The sequence below is a fragment of the Cygnus olor genome, chromosome 25 (genome assembly GCF_009769625.2).
Source record: "Cygnus olor isolate bCygOlo1 chromosome 25, bCygOlo1.pri.v2, whole genome shotgun sequence".
In the NCBI taxonomy this organism is placed as follows: domain Eukaryota; kingdom Metazoa; phylum Chordata; class Aves; order Anseriformes; family Anatidae; genus Cygnus; species Cygnus olor.
In genome coordinates, this window is record NC_049193.1 from 4969554 (window position 1) to 4990708 (window position 21155).

At 52.4% G+C, this 21155-nt stretch overlaps 4 protein-coding genes and 1 long non-coding RNA gene across 5 annotated transcripts; 3 read left to right on the plus strand and 2 right to left on the minus strand.

Moving 5' to 3' along the window:
- Positions 1-5211: 5211 nt before the first annotated feature.
- Positions 5212-12848, plus strand: LOC121059846. Its single transcript, XR_005814663.1, has 2 exons — positions 5212-5665; positions 12631-12848. It is a non-coding gene; the product is annotated as an uncharacterized LOC121059846 (long non-coding RNA).
- LOC121059841 (feather keratin 1-like) lies at positions 5619-6583 on the minus strand. Its single transcript, XM_040537009.1, has 2 exons — positions 6528-6583; positions 5619-6166 (listed from the first exon to the last, which is right to left on the minus strand). Exon 2 carries the CDS (start codon positions 6143-6145, stop codon positions 5831-5833), a length of 315 nt encoding a protein of 104 aa, XP_040392943.1. The 5' UTR covers positions 6146-6166; positions 6528-6583; the 3' UTR covers positions 5619-5830.
- Positions 9030-9594, plus strand: LOC121059843 (feather keratin 1-like). Its single transcript, XM_040537011.1, has one exon. The coding sequence runs from the start codon at positions 9030-9032 to the stop codon at positions 9342-9344; it is 315 nt and encodes a 104-aa protein (XP_040392945.1). The 3' UTR covers positions 9345-9594.
- LOC121059842 (feather keratin 1-like) lies at positions 12587-13745 on the minus strand. Its single transcript, XM_040537010.1, has 2 exons — positions 13702-13745; positions 12587-13348 (listed from the first exon to the last, which is right to left on the minus strand). Exon 2 carries the CDS (start codon positions 13325-13327, stop codon positions 13013-13015), a length of 315 nt encoding a protein of 104 aa, XP_040392944.1. The 5' UTR covers positions 13328-13348; positions 13702-13745; the 3' UTR covers positions 12587-13012.
- A 5505-nt stretch (positions 13746-19250) lies between these two features.
- LOC121059845 (feather keratin 1-like) lies at positions 19251-19879 on the plus strand. The gene has a single exon (XM_040537014.1). It carries the CDS (start codon positions 19272-19274, stop codon positions 19584-19586), a length of 315 nt encoding a protein of 104 aa, XP_040392948.1. The 5' UTR covers positions 19251-19271; the 3' UTR covers positions 19587-19879.
- Positions 19880-21155: the final 1276 nt, after the last annotated feature.

Consider the following 21155-nt stretch of genomic DNA (forward strand, 5'->3'; position numbering starts at 1 on the left):
ACAATCACTTTCCTTGACCACCCTGTGATACGGTCGGCCCTCCTGGCTGCCAAGGCACACTGCTGGCTAATGTTCAGCTTGCTGTCAGTCAAAACCCCCAAATTGTTTTCTGTGGGGCTGCTCTCCAGCATCTCATCCCCCACTCTGAACTTATAACCAGGGTTGCCTCTTCCCAGGTGCAGGATCCAGCACTTGCTCTTTTTGGTGGTTCATATTGTTGGTGATTGTCCAGTTCTCTAATTTGTCCAGATTTCTCTGCAAGGCCTCACCACCCTTGACAGAGTCAACGTCTCCACCCAATTTGGTATTATCCACAAACTTGCTCAAAAAACCTTCAAGTCCTTCATCCATATCGCTTATGAAAACATTGAAGAGGACTGGTCCTAAAATGGAGCCCTGGGGAACCCCACTGGTGACAGGTCACCAGCCTGATGTAACCCCGTTTACAAGAACCCTCTGGGCCTGACCCATCAGACAATTGTTCACCCATCTTATTAACTTTTTATCTTACCGTATTCTGGTCATTACATCGGCTGGCTTCCCTTGGTCAACTAGCTGAGAGATCTTGTCATAGAAGGAAATTAAGTTGTTAGACATGACCTTCCCCTAGTGAACCCATGTCAGCTCTGACCAATGACCACGTTGTCCTTTAGGCATTTTTCAGTAACTCCCAGACTAATCATCTCCATAATTTTACCAGGCACTGAACTGAGACTGACAGGCCTGTAATTGCCAGGATCTTTCTTGCCCTTCTTGAAAAGGGTGGGGGTGTAGAGGAAGCTGAGAGGAGCTACAGCCAGAACAGCTGACCCAAACTGGCCAAAGAGATGTTTCATACTATATGATGTCATGATGGACAATAAGAACTGTGTGGGATGGCTGGCTGGGGAGACACGATTGCTCAGGGACTGGCTGAGCATTGGATGATAGGTGGTGAACAATTGCATTATAAATCACTTCTTTTATACACTTATATATATAGTTCTCATTATTATTATCTTTATTTTCCCTTCCATTTCTATCCTATTAAACTCTATTTATCTCAACCCATGAGTTGTTTTGTTTTTTTTTTCCTTCTGATTCTCTCCCCCATCCTACTTAGCAGGGTAGGAAGAGAGTGAATGACTCATTGGTGCTTTGCATTCTGCCAGTTTAAACTGCAACAGGAGTGCAAAGATAATGACAGATTAAGCGCAGATAATGACAGATCTGACCAGACTGTGTTAAAACAAGATTTGTTATAAACATGATATTAGTTTAATAGTTGGTGGTTGCAATGTTGATTTTTTGTTGTTGTTGTTTTTCACAATGTTGATTTATGTGCTTCCAAGGTTATTTTTCTTAATTCCTTTCTTTTTGTTTATTATCTCTGGTCCTGGCCTAAGTTTGTTTATGGTTCTGCCAGTTTGTATATAGTATGTGCTCATATTACACTGACTGTGAACTTAATCCAGTATTTGTACTCAGTATGGCCATCAGTTTAGCACTTCAGGAGTCTTACTGTAGAAACTATTAACAAGCACACCCTTTACTCCAGGTGAGTTGAAATGTTTTTTAAAATTTTTGAATATTCTGGGCATGTTCAAACTAGCAGGATCCTATTGCTATGTCTCCTACATGTGTTTCCACATGTCTGTAGCTAGACAACTATTTAAAAATTCCACCCAGAAATCTGCCCTGAGGCAGGATGGTTATAAGTGACAAGGTACGTGGGAGGATATGGGCAGGTATTTATCACTATTGTCACCTCTGGTGGTTTTGGAATTCACCCCTGAACAAATACGGAATCCTAAAAAGATGATGAAATGTTTTAAAATGGTATGCCCCGATCCTGGAAATGCCAGAGATTTACAGCTTGCTGCACTGTGCTGGTGTCTGGCCTGTGCCTATCAAACAATATTCAATACTATTCAGAACCTTCAAAGGGAAGAAAATCTCTCTGGATCTGATCCAGTCCCTGCAACAGTCTCTGCAGCTACTCCAACTGCCACTCCAACCCTCGTGACAGACCCTGCAGCTGAACAAGAGAATCAAACTGTGCTGGCATCAGTTGCCCCTATATGTAAGACAAAGCAATGTATGCAAAAGTCAGCTCATTTAGTAAGGAAAGAAACTCCTACTCAGAAGGGAAGGAGCAAGAAGAAGACAAGGCAGGCTTCTCCAAAGCAGGACCATCACAGGAACAGGAAAAGGAAGATGTCGTAAAAGCACCAGTAACCACCAGGTCCCTATCCCTGGGTGATCTGTAAGATGATATGCAAAAAGATTTCAGCCATCATCCAGGTGAGCACGTTGCCAGCTGGCTGCTCCAATGCTGGGATACGGGGGCCAGTAGCCTGAAATTAGAGGACAGGAAAGCCAAGCAGCTGGGATCCCTTTCTAGGGAAGGGGGAATTTACAAAGTGATTAGAAAAGGGGCATGATCCTTTAGTCTCTGAAGGCTACTCCTGTCAGGCGTGAAGGAAAGAGATTCCTTCAAGGAAGACGCTGTATGTCACTGTGGTGATTTTACCCTGCTGGACAGCTAAACACCACAACTGCTTTCTCACTCCCCCTCCTCAAAGGAAAAGAGGGAGAAAATATGATGGAAAGGGCTCAAGGGTTAAGATGAGGACAGAGAGATCACTCACCAAGTCTTGTCATGGGCAAAACAGACTCATCAGAGTAGGCAGATTAATGCAATTTATTACCTATCACTAGCAGAGTAGAACAGTGGAAAAACAAAAACAAACTAAAAACACCTTCCCCCCACCCTCTTCTACATCCTTCCCTCAAGCAGTGCATGGGAACGGGGAATGGTGGCTGTGGTCAGTCCATAACACTTCAACTCTGCTGCTCCTTCGAGGTGACTCCGCCCCTGCTCCAGTGTAGGGTCCCCCCCATAGGATGCCATCCTTGCCAAACTGATCCTGCATGGGCTACCCACAGGCAGCAGCTCTACAAGAACTGCTCCAAATATGGGTCCGTACCACGGGGTCCATCCATCACAAGCAAACTGCTCCAACATGGGTCCCCCACAGGCAGCAGCTCCCCCTAGATCCCCTGCTCCTGCATGGGCTTCTGTCCATGGGTTTCAGCTCCAGACTGGGGCCTGCTCCTACAGGGGCTCTCCATGGGCCACAGCCTCCTTCAGGCCACATCCACCTGCTCCACTGGGATCTGCAGTGTGGAGATGTGCTCCACAGTGACTTCAGAATATCACCAGAAGAGGAGGTGACGCATGCTGAAGAGGCCCCTCTGTATAATAAACTACCAGAAAATGAGAAGCAATATGCTCTGTTCACTGATGGGTCCTGTTGAATTGTTGAAAAGCATTGGAGGTGGAAGTCTGCTGTATGGAGTCCTATACAGCAAGTTGCAGAAACTGCTGAAGGGCCTTGAAAAGCAAGTCTTATGGTGACATGGCACCCCAGAAAGAAATGAGTTGGACAATGGGACTCATTTCTGAAACAACCTCACAGATACCTGGACCAAAGAGCATGGCATTGATTGGGTATATCACATCCCCTCTCATGCACCAGCCTCTGGGAAAATCAAATGATACAATGGACTGTTAAAGACTTTACTAAGAGCAATAGATGCTGGGACATTCCAACATTGGGATACACATTTAACAAAGGCCCCCTGGTTAGTCAACACTAGGCAATCTGCCAACCAAGCTGGCCCTGCCCAATCAAAACTGTTACATACTGCAGGAGATAAAGTCCCCATAAATAACATGCTGGGGAAGACAGTCTGGGTTATTCCTGCCTCAGGCAAATGGAAATCCAACCATGGGATTGCTTTTGCTCAAGGCCCTGGGTGCACTTGGTGAGTAATGTGGAAGGATGGGGAAGTCCAACGTGTACCCTCAAAGAGATTTAATTTGGGGTGAGAATAGCCAATGATTTGAATTGTGTTATTTTAATTGTTATAGTATTATATAGTATTATATACTGTATGCCATTGCTACTATAGTCACTATAAGTTACATCAATGGTATTACAGTAAGAGTCATCCAGAAGAATGAATTTTGATGGAGCCGAGTGAAGTACATCAGTGATAGAACCAGACAAGCGCAGCAGTGATGAAACCAGAGCTGGCTTCTGCATGCAACAATTCATTCCCATACACCGTCTCTTCTGCCCCAAAGGACTCTTATGAAAGATGGAGCCCAAAGTCATGGACTAAATAAACTCAACGGACATTTTAGAAGGATGGTCCATAGGCTAAGGGAGTGACATCAGTGTGTAAATATCAAAAGGCAAGAGAGCTGGAAATTAATTAGGATGTAATAGAAAGCACAGGATCTGAGAGTGATGTAAATGGTATGAAATAAGGGGTGGATATTGTCCTGGTTTTGGCTGGGATAGAGTTAATTTTCTTCATAGCGGCTGTTACATGCCGTGCTTTGGCTTTAGGAAAAAAATAATACCAATAACACAATTATATTTTCAGTGTAAGCACATGCTTTAGCCATGCACTGGCACGCTGTTGAGCTTGGTTCTGTCTTCTTCAGGACCTCACTGTAGCTACTCCAAAGGTGCTCTATGGTCTCCAACCAAAACCTGATCTTCCACACACTAAGGAAAGCCTGTAACCCCAGACTCTCCTCATTACCGAATTGCTCTGGCTACCTGAAAATCCTGGACAACATCAGCAAAACTCATTCTACTTGAACAATGTATTTCTTGAAACAGAGACCAAAACTGGGCACAGTGCTTTAGCTGCATTTGGAGGAGTGCTGAGCTGAGCGGGATTGTCACCTCCCTTCACCTCCTGGCTATGCTTCTGCTCATACAGCCCAGGATGTCATTGGTGTCCTCGGTGTCTCGGAACACTGCTGGAAGTAACTTCTCTTTGGATGGGTTTACCACTCAAGCAACTTTTTATGGGCCAGCTTTTCATCTGCTGCCATAAAAAGGCTGCAAGATAGATGATGTTGCATGAGGGCGGGCTGGCAGGAAGGCATTTGCCAAACTGGGCTCTGGGTGCTATGTTGGGGAGCTCATGGATGGACCTTGGAAAGACTCAGCCAGCACCTGCTGCCAGTTCTCTTCCCCTCTGTCTCTCCCTGCCTCTCTCTTCCCCACAAACTTTTCCAGGAAGCTCTGGGAACAGATGGAAAGAGTAGGAGATGGAGGACATGCACTCCTGAGCCTGTGTGGTGGGCTGACCCCAGCAAGCATTTAAGCACCCACCACCTACTCGCTCACACTACAACTGCAGCAGGGTACGGGAGAGGGTTGGAAGACCAAGAGTGAGAAAAACTCCTGGGTCAACATAAAGATAGCTGCTGCCCTCCCAGGGCTTCCTGCAGTTCTGGCTCCTCACTGGAGGCCAGCAGTGGCCACATGCCACCTTCAGCAGGATGTGCACTGAGGCCGAGATGGCACGCCAGGAGAGAGAGGCAGCAAAGCTGGGCCTGATGGCCAGGGGCCCTGCAGAACTCATGGGCACCTCCCTCACGTGTGAGTGACTGTGCTTTCCCAAGGGGCCCTACTGCACAGGGCCTCACCCTTTCGGAAATGTTAATGGTCCCCATGTGTCCCACATGCCCCCTGACATCCCCAGAGCATTGGTCCTGACAGCTCGTGTCTGGAGTGTCTGCAGGGGAAGGAAAACTCAGAGGCGAAGGCTGGGATGCAGCAGAACTTTAATATTCGAGTCAAAAGAGGGAAACGAGGTTACTCCAGGAGGAGGCCCTAGTGCAGGAAGCACCAGGAGCAGATGAGAGGGTGCACTATGGCTGACCCCATCCTTTCTAAAAGGGGTGTTGGGGTTGTTTGGTCCCTCTGAACACAAGAAGCCAATGCTCTGTGCCCACTCTGCTACCAATTTCTGTGGTCCTTTAGCAGGGGAGGCACCTCCTGCCGCAGTAGCGGCTGGCAAAGCCGGAGAGGCCAAAGCCCCCAGAGGAGATGGGCACTCCCTCGGAGCTGAGGATGCTGCCAACAGCAGCAGAGGTGGAGGATCCCACGGCGGTGTTCTGCGGGAAGGAGCTGAGGATGGGGCCGGGCAGGGTCACCACCACGGGAGAGGGCTGGATGAAGACGTTGGAGTCCTGGCACTGCTGGACACAGGGCTCATTGCAGCTGTTGGCCAGCGGGGTCGGGCCACAGGGTCCACATGGCAGGCATGGCAGGCACTGGTTGTAGCAGGACATGTCTCAAGGCAGGACGTGCACCTGATGGGAGGGAGGGCACAAAGGGGCACAAGGATGAGAGGAGCAACCTGCCAGCCCACCACTGGATAGCAACAGCACATGCTGTTTGGGGAGCTGGCAGCTGTGAAAGGAGGCTCACAGCCTTCTCCTTCCCCTGGGCACCAATGTCCTTGATCAGAATATCCCAGCACAGGAAGTTCCCCACTTAGCCCATAGCTTCAGATATAACTCAGCCAGAACCCAGCTTCACTCCACGCGACACCTACTGCTCCCTTCCCTCTCCCATTTCTAGCTTTCCCAAGACCCAAGAGAAGATGAAGGGGCAGGCATGTGCTAAGAAATCCCCCAGGATGAAGTGGAGGAGAAAGGGCTTCAGACTCACCTTGATCCCAAGGAGATGGAGGTGACAGGAGTGGATGAGAGAGTGAGGAAATGGGGCTGCTTTTATACCTCTCCTGCACTGCCCCAGGCCCTCACTCAATCTATGCGGGCCGTATTTTTCCAGCAGAGTCACCTCAAATGCAAAATATCTTAGCTAATGGCACAGATTGTACTTTGGTTTCTGTCAACTCTGCCATTTCATTTCCTCATTTCTGACCTGACCATTTGGCTGCAAAGGCTCCTTTCAAGTACAAGGATAAGAGGTCAAGCATTTCCCCTGGGAGGAACACATAAGTAGGGACAGTATATTAGTCCTAAGTTCTGGAGAGCATGGTACCTGTCTCTGTGGAAATGCATTCACCACAATTAGACCCTCTTAGATAGAAAGTGCACATATCCTCCTCTCTTTGGAGTGCCCTTCTAGATGCCCGAAGGCTCCTTTACCAAGGGACAAGGAGCATCCTTCTCCTGCTGGCCTGGCTCCCAGCCTACTCCAATAGTCACAGCTCATTGCCTGCATAGGCAGATGGGCTGTACTGCAGCTGTGAAATGCCCAAGTTGTGAGAGTACTGGCCAGAAGGTCATGCTTCAGGGTAATGGCTGTTGGGGCTGCCTGGAGCATGGCACAGCTTGAGCTTGGAGCTCAGATGGAGCTGCTTGGCCAGAGGGGGATTTGGCATGCATGGTGCTCAGGCCTGCAGACAGCAGGCACTCTGGCTTGGCCTCAAGCCAAAACCGCGGCACGTGGCCAATCCCAAATTAGAGCATGACTTGTCCTGGGCAGGGAGAGTCTCTCCCAGGAAGCTTGCCGGCTGAAGGCACTCCCTTGCCTTCCTGGGGTGTGTTCCAGCTGTCTCCCATGTCTGCAGGGCAAGGAAGAGCTTTGTTCATGCAGCAGGGATGCGTTGCCTCCTTGATGGAGTCTGGGAGATGTTTCCAGAGACAGGGCCCTTGTGAGCAAGTCCCCTTCCTGAGCATGCACAGCCGCGTGGCAGTGCCGGTTCCTTCCAGTCCTCGCTTGTTGAGGGGGAGCTTCCTTACCCCCCCTAGTGGTGCTGGCTTGTGCTGTTGCCTGAGGAGGGCTTTGGGACATGGCAGAGGAGGTGTGCTGAAGCTCTAATGCTAGGAGAAGACATATTGCCTGGGACCTAGAGATGAGTCCCAGCCAGGGGGAAGATGTTTTCTGCAACCCTTTCTTTCCCTCCACAAAACACTCAAGAGAGCTCCTACACACAGCCCTATCTCTTTAGCCAGGAGGCTGAGGCCTGTGTGTCCCTTCCCTTCCACCGCCCATGTCTGAGCCTGCCCTGGGGGCAGACCTACTCAGAGGAGGTCCAGGGGATCCAGGATCAGAGGGTAGTTCAGTCCCCAGTCTGTAGTGCTGCAAGAGCTTGTTCCTCCTCCTGTGCAGGACCTGCCTTTTGTCCTTCTAGAATGCCATGAGGTTCCTGTGGGCTCATTCCTGCAGCCTGTCTAGGTCTCCCCTTGTGGCAGCCCTGCCCCAGGTTGCTGTCTTCTGCCTAGTTAATGGAAGTGGTAATGGCATCAAGGCAGACAGCTGAAATCATTGACACAGCCTGGATGCCTGGGGAGGCAAACACCAGTGACCGTTGGATGGAGCCATGAGGGAAGGAGGAGAGAAAAGCCTGTGGCGCATCCTTCAGGAAGAGGAGCCTTGGGTTCTCTGCTGAGGATTGCAGCTCCATGAGGAACGGCGCCTCTTTCTGCAAAACCCATCACCAACCATTCCGCCAAAGTGTACCAAGCCATGTCCTGTCTGTGCATGAATGCAACCACAGCCGCAATCGGGATCCTTTTCTGCCCATACTGATAAGAACCTGCCAGGGTATTCCCTGGGTCTGTCATACCAGTAGTAGAAAGTAGCCTGCCAAATACAGTAGGCATGTCAGAAATGAGGAAATGAAATGGCAGAGTTGACAGAAACCAAAGCACAACCTGTGCCATTAGGAAGGTTATTTTGCATTTGAGGTGACTGCTGGAAAATTACAGCCTGCGTAGAGTGACTGTGGGCCTTGGGCAGTGTTGGACAAGTATAAAAGAGGCCCCATCTCCTCACTCTCTTCATCCACTCCTCTCGCCTCCATCTCCTTGGGATCAAGGTGAGTCTGAAGCCCTTTCTGCTCCGCTTCATACCTGCAGATTTCTCATAACATGCCTGCACCTTCCTCCTCTATTGGGGTTTGGGGTTGCTAGTCATGGGAGAGGGAAGGGGACAGGAGGTGTGTCATGAAGTGAAGCTGTGGCTTGGCTGACATACGTCCCAAGATACAGGCTAGATGGGGAGCTCCTTTGGCCTGGACATTCTTCGAAGGCTGCTGGGGCTAAAGGGAAAGAGAAGGTTTTGGCCTTCCTTTCACACCTGCCAGGCCCCAAAACAGCATGTGCCATGGCTCTCCTGGGGTGGACTGGCACATTTCTCCTCTCTCACACCACTTCTACTCTGGGCCCTCTCTCTAACCAGGTACACCTCTTGCCCCAAGACATGTCCTGCTACAACCAGTGCCTGCCGTGCCTGCCATGTGGACCCTGTGGCCCGACTCCGCTGGCCAACAGCTGCAATGAGCCCTGTGTCAGGCAGTGCCAGGACTCCAACGTCTTCATCCAGCCCTCTCCCGTGGTGGTGACCCTGCCCGGCCCCATCCTCAGCTCCTTCCCGCAGAACACCGCCGTGGGATCCTCCACCTCCGCTGCTGTTGGCAGCATCCTCAGCTCTCAGGGAGTGCCCATCTCCTCCGGAGGCTTTGGCCTCTCTGGCTTCGGCAGCCGCTACTGCGGCACAAGGTGCCTCCCCTGCTAAAGCTGCTGGTGATGGTCCTGGAGAAAGACCCCCAGGGACCCAGAAGTTGGTACGCACTGGGCACAGTGAATTGGCTTCTTGCATTGAGGTGCCAAACACCCCCAGCACCCACTGCAAATGGATGGGGCCAACCTGGGCTCTTGGAAAGCACGGCCCATGTCTGCCTTTCCCCTCCTCCACTCTCTCCTTTCCCACCTGTGTCCTTGTTGTTCACTGCACCTCCACTGGGCTCAAAGTCCGACAGCGCCATCCTAGTGTGGACCTTCTGTCCCTTCTCCCTCAGAGGAGTAGGCAGATGGGATGTAGGTGGGTGCGTAGGTGGTGGGATGCCCTCCGTGGCCACATAGTACACGCTCTTGTCTGCCCCTGGAGCTTCCTGCACTGGGAAGTCCTCTCGGTGTGACCTCGTTTCCCCCATTTGACTCTAATATTAAAGTTCTTCTGCATCCCACCCTGTGCCTCTGAGTTGTCCTTCCCCTGCAGCTGCTCTTCAAGGATGCCTGGGGAGAGAGGTGATGCTGACTGGTAGTTCTGGGAGCGGGTGGTTGCTGATGCTCATGCTTAGCGATCATTGACACAGGCTTGCATTCAGAATGCTTCATGCATCAGGTCACCATCTGGATTCTAAATATCAGGTTACTTAGAGCTGGATGGAATTATCCAACGCAGTTGAGTAGCTTCTATGCATTTTGGTGGGCACACTGTTTCTTCTTCTCTGACTAGGACAACAGCATGAAGCAGGAAGTCAGGAAGCAGGGATGACTACATCCTTGACAAGGTGGAGGGCATAGCTGCCCAGGAGAAGACAGGAAATCCCTTCCTAACAGCACTGCAGAACTTGCTGTGCTTGGTCAGTCTTTCTTGCTACAGAGCCCAAAACTGGGCACAGTGTTCTAAATGCATTTGGAGGAGTGCTGAGCAGAGTGGGATTGTCACTGCCATCAATGACACCAAGCTGAGTGGTGCAGTTGATAGAAAAGAAGGAAGAGATGCCATTCAAAGGGACCTCCACAGGCTGGGGAAGTGGGCCTATGTGAACCGCATGAGGTTCAACAAGTCCAACTGCAAGGTGCTGCACCTGGCTCAGGGCAGTCCCACACAGGAGTACAGACAGGGAGAAGAACTCATCAAGAGCAGCCCTCTAGAGAAGGACTTGGGGGTTCTGGTGGACAAAAGGCTTGAGATGAGCCAGCCATGTGCACTTGCAGCCCACAAGGCCAACTGCATCCTGGTCTGCATCAAAAGAGGTGTGACCAGCAGGTCGAGGGAGGTGATTGTCCCCCTCTACTCTGCCCTCATGAGTACTCAGAGTATGATATCCAGGTCTGGGGCCCCCAGCACAAGAAAGATGTGGACTTCTTAGAGCGAGTCCAGAGTAGGGTAAAATATGATCAGATGGCTGGAGCGCCTCTCCTATGAAGAAAGGCTGAGAGAGCTCGAGATGTTCAGCCTGGAGAAGAGATGGCTCCTGGGAGACTTCATTGTAACCTTTCAGTACTTAAAAGGGTCTCAGAAAAAAAGGTTGAGAAGGACTCTTTACTTGGGTAGAACATGATAGGGCAAGGGGGAATGGTCTTAAACTAAAAGAGGACAGATTTAGACTAGACCTTAAGAGGAATTTCTTCACTGTAAGGGTAGTGAGGCACTGGAACAGGTTGCCAAGAGAAGTTGTGGATGCCCCATCCCTGGAGGTGTCCAAGGCCATTCTGGATGGGGCCTCGGCCAATCTGATACAGCAAGTGGCGTCCCTGTCTGTGGCAGGGGGGTTGGAGTTAGATGGTCTTTAAAGTCCCTTCCAACCTGAGCCCTTCCATGATTCTGTAATTCTATGATTCTTGAGCTCCTGACTATGCTTCTGCTCACACAGCCCAGGATGTCATTGGTGTCCTCGGTGTCTCGGAGCACTGCTGGGAGTCACTTCTCTCTGGATGGGTTTACCACCCAAGTAACTTTTCCTGGACCAGCTTTTGGTCTGCTGCCGTAGAGGGGCTGCAAGATAGATGATGTGGCGTGAGGGCAGGCTGGCAGGAAGGCATCTGCCAGACTGGGCTCTGGGTGACTGCAGTGCTGCTTTGGGGAGCTTATGGACGGCCCTTTTAGACACTCAGAAAGCACCTGCTGTCTCTCCTCCTGCCCTCAGTCTCTCCCTGCCTCCCTCTTCCCCACAAAGTTTTGCAGGAAGCCCAGGGAACAGATGGAAGGAGTAGGGGGAGGACTGTGTGGTGGGTTGACCATGGCAAGCATCTAAGCACCCACCATGCACTCGCTCACACTGCAGCCGCAGCAGGACAGGGGAGAGAGTTGAAAGATGAAGAGACAGGAAAACTCCCCGGCTAATATAAGGACATTTTAAGGAGGGAATGGGAAACAAAACAGAAAAGCAAGTGATGCAAAGGCTGTGTCTCATCACCTCCCACCAGAAGACCGATGCCCAGCAAGTCTCTGCAGGATGGTTACTTTGGAAGAACTGTCCCGCTGTTTTGTTGCCAAGCATGATGCTCTATCATATGCAATATACCTTTGGTCGATTTGGGTCGGCTGTCCTAGCTGTGTCCCCACCTAAAAACTTCCCCACCCCTAGCCTGCTCTGTGAAAGCACAGAGCGGGAAACATAGAAGGCCTTGACGCTGAGCTAAATCGTTGGTGTGTCACCTCCACTGTTTTAGCCACACAATCAGAACACAGCACCATATTGCCTATGGTGAAGACAATTACCTCCATCACAGCCAGAGCCAGTACAGCCTGCTTCCCCCACTCCCTCTCCTGGCCTGCTCTGGGGCCATTTTCTGCACGAGTCTCCCCGCCCAGCACAGCTGCCCCCAGAGCAGAAGGAATTGCCACCCCTCCTCTCGCCTCTCTCCCTCTCCCCTGCTGCCCCCTTCCCAGGAACCTGTGTGACTGCTGCCCTCCCAGGGTCTCCTGCAGCTCTGGCTCCTCACTAGAGGTCAGCAGTGGCCACATGCCACCTTCAGCAGGATGTGCACTGAGGCCGAGATGGCATGCCAGGACAGACAGGCAGCAAAGCTGGGCCTGATGGCCAGGGGCCCTGCAGAACTCATGGGCACCTCCCTCACGTGTGAGTGACTGTGCTTTCCCCAGGGGCCCTACTGCACAGGGCCTCATCCTTGGAAATGTGAACGCTCCCCATGTGTCCCACATGCCCCCTGATGTCCCCAGCTGGTATCTGGCAGCTGGTGTCTGGAGTGTCTGCAGGGGAAGGACAACTCAGAGGCAAAGGCTGGGATGCAGCACAACTTTAATATTCGAGTCAAAAGAGGGAAAAGAGGTTGCTCCGAGAGAATGCCCCAGTGCAGGAAGCACCAGGGGCAGACGAGAGCGTGTGCTCTGTGGCCACGGAGGGCATCCCACCACCTGTCCATCTACCCACTCCACTGAGGGAGAAGGGACAGAAGGTCCTCTCTAGGCTCATGTGGTGGGACTCAGAGCTCAGTGGAGCTGCGGTGAGTAACAAGGACACAGGTGGGAAAGGAGAGACTGGAGGAGGGGTAAGGCAGGCATGGGCCGTGCTCTCTGAGAGTCCCATGCTCTTCCAAGGGGTGTTGGGGATGTTTGGCCACCCTGAACACAAGAACCCTATGCACGGTGCCCAGTCCGCTACCAACTTCTGGGTCCCTGGGGGTCTTTCTCCAGGACCATCACCAGCAGCTTTAGCAGGGGAGGCACCTTGTGCCGCAGTAGCGACTGCCGAAGCCAGAGAGGCCAAAGCCCCCGGAGGAGATGGGCACTCCCTGAGAGCTGAGGATGCTGCCAACAGCAGCGGAGGTGGAGGATCCCACGGCGGTGTTCTGCGGGAAGGAGCTGAGGATGGGGCCGGGCAGGGTCACCACCACGGGAGAGGGCTGGATGAAGACATTGGAGTCCTGGCACTGCCTGACACAGGGCTCATTGCAGCTGTTGGCCAGCGGAGTAGGGCCACAGGGTCCACATGGCAGGCACGGCAGGCACTGGTTGTAGCAGGACATGTCTCGGGACAGGAGGTGTACCTGGTTAGAGAGAGGGCCCAGAGGATAACAACGGTGAGAGAGGATCACCCTGCCAGCCCACCACAGGACAGACATGGCAAATGGTGTTTTGGGACCTGGCAGCTGTGTAAGCAGCCCCATGGGTTTAACTTTGGACCCAAGGGCTCTGCCAGGAATGTCCAGTCCGACGAAGCTCCCCACCTAGCCCAAAGCTGCAGAGAAATTCAGCCAAGCCCCAGCTTCTCTCCATGACACATATGCTGCTCCCTTCCCTCTCCCATGGCCAGTTGCCCCAAGACCCAACAGAGGATGAAAGGGCAGGCATATTTAAGAAATCCCCAAGGAAGAAGAGGAAGAAAGGCCTTCAGACTCACCTCGTTCCCAGGGAGATGGAGGCGAAAGGAGTGGATGAAGAGAGTGGGGAGATGGGGCCTCTTTTATACCTCTCCTGCATCGCCCCAGGCCCACAGTCACTCTACGCAGGCCATAATTTTCCAGCAGACTCACCTCAAATGCAAAATAGCCTTCCTAATGGCCCAGGTTGTGTTTTGGTTTCCGTCAACTCTGCCATTTCATTTCCTCATTTCTGATTTGCCCATCTAGCATCAGAATCTCCTTTTAAGTAACAAGATGAGAGGTCAAGCGTTTCCCTGAGCGGGAACACGTCAGTAGGGGCAGCAGATGAGTCCTAATTGCTGGAGGGTGTATTGGGTTTACATGGCAAGATTCTGCAGGGGTGGCCTCTGTGAGAGGTGTCCAGAACCTGCCCATGACCTGCCCCCTGACCTCCTCTGAGGAGGTCTGCCCCCAGGATACAGTCAGACATGGACGGTGGGAGGCAAGGGATACATAAGCTTCACCCTGCTGACAAAAGAGATGGGGCTGTGTGTAGGAGCTATCCTGATCGCTTTTTCGAGGAGAACATAGGGTTACAGAAAACATCTTCCCCCTGGCTGGGACTCGTCTCTGGGTCCCAGGCAATATGGCTTCTCCTAGCATTAGAGCTTCAGCACACTTCTTCTGCCATGTCCCAAAGCCCTCCTCAGGCAACAGCACAAGCCAGCACCACTGGGGGGGCAAGGAAGCTCCCCCTCAACAAGCGAGGACTGGAAGGAACCGGTACTGCCACGCAGCTGGGCATGTTCAGGGAGGGGACTTGCTCACAAGGGCCCTGTCTCTGGAAACATCTCCCAGACTCCATCAAGGAGGCAATGCATCCCTGCTGCATGAACAAAGCTCTTCCCTGCCCTGCAGACATGGGAGGCAGCTGGAACACACCCCAGGAGGGCAAGGGAATGCCTTCAGCCGGCAAGCTTCCTGGGAGAGACTCTCCCTGCCCAGGACAAGTTATGCTCTAATTTGGGATTGGCCTCGTGCCACGCTTTTGGCTTGAGGCCAAGCCAGAGTGCCTGCTGTCTGCAGGCCTGAGCACCATGCATGCCAAATCCCCCTCTGGCCAAGCAGCTCCAGAGCTCGAGCTGTGCCATGCTCCAGGCAGCCCCAACAGCCATTACCCTGCAGCATGACCTTCTGACCAGAACTCTCATAGCTCAGGCAGCTTACAGGATGGTCGGCATGTTTTGCACAACAGGGCAGGTCTTTGGTTTTACTGCTGGTCACGGAATATGTCCAGCCAAAGTGCATGGTATGGCAAGGAGAGTGGTGGAGCAAGCCACTGTCCCCGTGAACAACTCAGTCCCTCTGGTAGTGAGAAGGGACCTGATTCCCCAGGAGTTGCTTGGCAATCATTGGGCTCAGGAGAGCAGCCCCTGCGTTCGTCACAGCAGCTGACAACATGGGTTGCCTGAAGAGCGCAGAAGACAGCCACAAGAGGGAACAAGGTCAAACAAGCAGAAAACATGTCACCCCAGAAGGAGCAGCCTTGTGCCAGGGCATTTCAAAACTGCAGCACAGCCCATCTGCCTATGCAGGCAATGAGCTGTGACTGGTGGAGCAGTCTGGGAGCCAGGCCAAGTGGTAGAAGGATGTGCTGTGTCCTCAGGCGAAGGAGGCTTTGGTCATCCAGGAGGGCACTGCATAGGCAGCAGGATATATATGCAGGACCCCTCCAGCACTTGGGACTCATCTTCTGCCCTTTCTGACCTACTCTGTGGCGGTTTTACTCAGCTGGGCAGCTGAGCTCCATCACAACTGCTCTCTAATTCCCCCTCCTCAAAGGGAAAGGGGGAGGAAATGCGATGAAAAGGGATCAAGGGTTGAGATTAAGACAGAGAGATCAATCACTGATTATTGTCATGGACAAGACAGACTCAGAATTGAGAGATTAATGTAATTAATTACCTATTACTAACAAGCTAGAGCAGTGAGAAACTAAAATCAAACTTAAAACACCTTCCGCCATCCACCCTCTTCTACGTTCTTCCCCTCAGATGGCGCACGGGAACATGCAATTGGGGCTGCAGTCCATAACACTTTGACTCTGCCCCTCCTTCACAGTAACTCTCTGCACTTGTTCCGTTGTGGGTTCCCTCCCACAGGATTTAGTCCCTCCTGAATTGGTCCTGCGTGGGCTTCTCACAGGCAACAGCTCTTTAAGAACTACTGCAAAAATGGGTCCGTACCACAGGGTCCATCCGTCAGGAGCAAACTGCTCCAACATGGGTTCCCCCACGGGCAGCAGCTCCCCCCTGAACCCCTGCTCCTGCGTGGGCTCCTGTCCACGGGCTGCAGCTCCGGCCGAGGGCCTGCACCACTGTGGTCCTCTCCATGGGATACAGCCTCCTTCAGGCAAGATCCACCTGCTCCACTGGGGGATCCTCCACGGGCTGCAGTGTGGAGATGTGCTCCACCATGCAACCCATGGACTGCAGGGGGACAGCCTGCTCCACCAGAGGCCCCTCCACGGGCCGCAGGGGAACTTCTGATTGAATGGAGTCAAATCCAGCTGTTGACCGGTCACGAGTGGTGTTCCCCAGGGTTGTCGGTGTTGGGGATCCTCTGTCGATGTTGCCCATCCTCTTTAATATCTTTGTTTATAAAGACATCATAGCCCTGGAGTGTGTCCAGAGAAGGGCTACAAAGCTGGTGAAGGGTCTGGAGCACAAGTCCTGGGAGGAGCAGCTGAGGGAACTGGGGTTGTTTAGTCTGGAGAAGAGAAGGCTCAGGGGAGATGTTACTGCCCTCTACAACTACCTGAAAGGAGCTGGGGGTCGGCCTCTTCTCACAGATAACTTGTGATAGGACTAGAGGGAATGGCCTCAGGTTGCGCCAGGGGAGGTTCAGATTGGAAATGAGGAGAAATTTCTTCTCAGGAAGAGTAGTTAGGTATTGGAAGGGGTTGCCCAGAGCGGTGGTGGAGTCATCATCCCAGGGGGTGTTTAAAGAAAGATTGGCTGTGATACTTGGGGACATGCTTTAGTGGATGATATTGGTGGTAGGGGGATGCTTGGACCAGACAATCTTGGAGGTCTTTTCCAACCTTAATGATTCCATGATTCTATGATTCTGCGTTAGGACCTGGAGCACCTCCTCCCTCCCCTTCTTCACTGACCTTGGTGTCTGCAGGGCTGTTTCTCACTCCTCGCTGTCCCAGCTGCTGTTGTGCAGGAGTAGTTTTCCTTTTCTTAATTCTGTTCTCACACAGCCCAAAAAAACATTGCATATTGGCTTGGCTCTGGACAGCAGCAGGCCAGTTTGGAGCCAGCTGAAACTGGCTCTTATCTAACATGGGGCAGCTTCTGGGTCTGTTCAGCGTTGAGAAAAGAAGAATGAGAGGGGATCTTAATAATGTTTACAAATATCTTAAGTGTGGGAGACGGAGGGATCTGGCCAACCACTTTTCAGTGGTTTGTGGGGACAGGACAAGGGGCAATGGCCAAAAAAATGATCACAGGAAGTTCCGCACCAACATGCGAAAGAACTTTTTCACGGTAAGGGTGATGGAGCACTGGAATAGCCAGGCCAGGGAGGTTATGGAGTCTCCTTCTCTGGAGATATTCAAGTCCCGTTTGGACGCTTACATGGGCAACCTGCTCTAGGGAACCTGCTCTGGCAGGGGGGTTGGAACCGGTGATCTCTTGAGGACCCTTCCAACCCCTACAATTCTGTGATTCTGTGACATCTCTGACAGAGGCCACCCCTGCAGAACCCCGTTACCAAAACCTTGCCACGGAAACCCAATACACACTCCAGCACTTAGGACTCATGTGCTGCCCTACTGATGTGTTCCCGCCCAGGGAAATGCTTGACCTCTCATCTTGTTACTTAAAAGGAGATTCTGATGCCAATTGGGCAAATCTGAAATGAGGAAATGAAATGGCTCCACCACTCTCCTTGCCATACCATGCACTTTGGCTGGACATATTCTGTGAGCAGTAGTAAAACCAAAGACCTGCCCTGTTGTGGAAAACATGCCCACTATCCTGTGAGCTGCCTGAGCTATGAGAGTTCTGGTCAGAAGGTCATGCTGCAGGGTAATGGCTGTTGGAGCTGCCTGGAGCATGGCACAGCTCGAGCTCTGGAGCTGCTTGGCCAGAGGGGGATTTGGCATGCATGGTGCTCAGGCCTGCAGACAGCAGGCACTCTGGCTTGGCCTCAAGCCAAAAGCGTGGCACGAGGCCAATCCCAAATTAGAGCATAACTTGTCCTGGGCAGGGAGAGTCTCTCCCAGGAAGCTTGCCGGCTGAAGGCATTCCCTTGCCCTCCTGGGGTGTGTTCCAGCTGCCTCCCATGTCTGCAGGGCAGGGAAGAGCTTTGTTCATGCAGCAGGGATGCATTGCCTCCTTGATGGAGTCTGGGAGATGTTTCCAGAGACAGGGCCCTTGTGAGCAAGTCCCCTTCCTGAGCATGCACAGCCGCGTGGCAGTGCCGGTTCCTTCCAGTCCTCGCTTGTTGAGGGGGAGCTTCCTTGCCCCCCCAGTGGTGCTGGCTTGTGCTGTTGCCTGAGGAGGGCTTTGGGACATGGCAGAGGAGGTGTGCTGAAGCTCTAATGCTAGAAGACATATTGCCTGGGACCTAGAGATGAGTCCCAGCCAGGGGGAAGATGTTTTCTGTAACCCTATGTTCTCCTCGAAAAAGCGATCAGGATAGCTCCTACACACAGCCCCATCTCTTTTGTCAGCAGGGTGAAGCTTATGTATCCCTTGCCTCCCACCGTCCATGTCTGACTGTATCCTGGGGGCAGACCTCCTCAGAGGAGGTCAGGGGGCAGGTCATGGGCAGGTTCTGGACACCTCTCACAGAGGCCACCCCTGCAGAATCTTGCCATGTAAACCCAATACACCCTCCAGCAATTAGGACTCATCTGCTGCCCCTACTGACGTGTTCCCGCTCAGGGAAACGCTTGACCTCTCATCTTGTTACTTAAAAGGAGATTCTGATGCTAGATGGGCAAATCAGAAATGAGGAAATGAAATGGCAGAGTTGACGGAAACCAAAACACAACCTGTGCTATTAGGAAGGCTATTTTGCATTTGAGGTGAGTCTGCTGGAAAATTATGGCCTGAGTAGAGTGACTGTGGGCCTGGGGTGGTGCAGGAGAGGTATAAAAGAGGCCCCATCTCCTCACTCTCTTCATCCACTCCTTTCGCCTCCATCTCCCTGGGAACAAGGTGAGTCTGAAGGCCTTTCTTCCTCTTCGTCCTTGGGGATTTCTTAAATATGCCTGCCCTTTCATCCTCTGTTGGGTCTTGGGGCCACTGGCCATGGGAGAGGGAAGGGAGCAGCATATGTGTCATGGAGAGAAGCTGGGGCTTGGCTGAATTTCTCTGCAGCTATGGGCTAGGTGGGGAGCTTCATCAGACTGGACACTCCTGGCAGAGCCCTTGGGTCCAAAGTTAAACCCATGGGGCTGCTTACACAGCTGCCAGGTCCCAAAACACCATTTGCCATGTCTGTCCTGTGGTGGGCTGGCAGGGTGATCCTCTCTCATCGTTGTTATCCTCTGGGCCCTCTCTCTAACCAGGTACACCTCCTGCCCCGAGACATGTCCTGCTACAACCAGTGCCTGCCGTGCCTGCCATGTGGACCCTGTGGCCCGACTCCGCTGGCCAACAGCTGCAATGAGCCCTGTGTCAGGCAGTGCCAGGACTCCAATGTCTTCATCCAGCCCTCTCCCGTGGTGGTGACCCTGCCCGGCCCCATCCTCAGCTCCTTCCCACAGAACACCGCCGTGGGATCCTCCACCTCCGCTGCTGTTGGCAGCATCCTCAGCTCTCAGGGAGTGCCCATCTCCTCCGGGGGCTTTGGCCTCTCTGGCTTCGGCAGCCGCTACTGCGGCACAAGGTGCCTCCCCTGCTAAAGCTGCTGGTGATGGTCCTGGAGAAAGACCCCCAGGGACCCAGAAGTTGGTACACACTGGGCACAGTGAATTGGCTTCTTGCATTGAGGTGCCAAACACCCCCAGAACCCACTGCAAATGGATGGGGCCAACCTGGGCTCTTGGAAAGCACGGCCCATGTCTGCCTTTCCCCTCCTCCACTCTCTCCTTTCCCACCTGTGTCCTTGTTGTTCACTGCACCTCCACTGGGCTCAAAGTCCGACAGCGCCATCCTAGTGTGGACCTTCTGTCCCTTCTCCCTCAGAGGAGTAGGCAGATGGGATGTAGGTGGGTGCGTAGGTGGTGGGATGCCCTCCGTGGCCACATAGTACACGCTCTTGTCTGCCCCTGGAGCTTCCTGCACTGGGAAGTCCTCTCGGTGTGACCTCGTTTCCCTCTTTTGACTCTAATATTAAAGTTCTTCTGCATCCCACCCTGTGCCTCTGAGTTGTCCTTCCCCTGCAGCTGCTCTTCAAGGATGCCTGGGGAGAGAGGTGATGCTGACTGGTAGTTCTGGGAGCGGGTGGTTGCTGATGCTCATGCTTAGTGATCATTGACACAGGCTTGCATTCAGAATGCTTCATGCATCAGGTCACCATCTGGATTCTAAATATCAGGTTACTTAGAGCTGGATGGAATTATCCAACGCAGTTGAGTAGCTTCTATGCATTTTGGTGGGCACACTGTTTCTTCTTCTCTGACTAGGACAACAGCATGAAGCAGGAAGTCAGGAAGCAGGGATGACTACATCCTTGACAAGGTGGAGGGCATAGCTGCCCAGGAGAAGACAGGAAATCCCTTCCTAACAGCACTGCAGAACTTGCTGTGCTTGGTCAGTCTTTCTTGCTACAGAGCCCAAAACTGGGCACAGTGTTCTAAATGCATTTGGAGGAGTGCTGAGCAGAGTGGGATTGTCACTGCCATCAATGACACCAAGCTGAGTGGTGCAGTTGATAGAAAAGAAGGAAGAGATGCCATTCAAAGGGACCTCCACAGGCTGGGGAAGTGGGCCTATGTGAACCGCATGAGGTTCAACAAGTCCAACTGCAAGGTGCTGCACCTGGCTCAGGGCAGTCCCACACAGGAGTACAGACAGGGAGAAGAACTCATCGAGAGCAGCCCTCCAGAGAAGGACTTGGGGGTTCTGGTGGACAAAAGGCTTGAGATGAGCCAGCCATGTGCACTTGCAGCCCACAAGGCCAACTGCATCCTGGTCTGCATCAAAAGAGGTGTGACCAGCAGGTCGAGGGAGGTGATTGTCCCCCTCTACTCTGCCCTCATGAGTACTCAGAGTATGATATCCAGGTCTGGGGCCCCCAGCACAAGAAAGATGTGGACTTCTTAGAGCGAGTCCAGAGTAGGGTAAAATATGATCAGATGGCTGGAGCGCCTCTCCTATGAAGAAAGGCTGAGAGAGCTCGAGATGTTCAGCCTGGAGAAGAGATGGCTCCTGGGAGACTTCATTGTAACCTTTCAGTACTTAAAAGGGTCTCAGAAAAAAAGGTTGAGAAGGACTCTTTACTTGGGTAGAACATGATAGGGCAAGGGGGA

Coding starts and splice junctions, on each gene's coding strand:
- LOC121059841 (XM_040537009.1), bottom strand. CDS start 6,145: ATGTCCTGCTACAACCAGTGCCTGCCATGCCTGCCATGTGGACCCTGT.
- LOC121059843 (XM_040537011.1), top strand. CDS start 9,030: ATGTCCTGCTACAACCAGTGCCTGCCGTGCCTGCCATGTGGACCCTGT.
- LOC121059842 (XM_040537010.1), bottom strand. CDS start 13,327: ATGTCCTGCTACAACCAGTGCCTGCCGTGCCTGCCATGTGGACCCTGT.
- LOC121059845 (XM_040537014.1), top strand. CDS start 19,272: ATGTCCTGCTACAACCAGTGCCTGCCGTGCCTGCCATGTGGACCCTGT.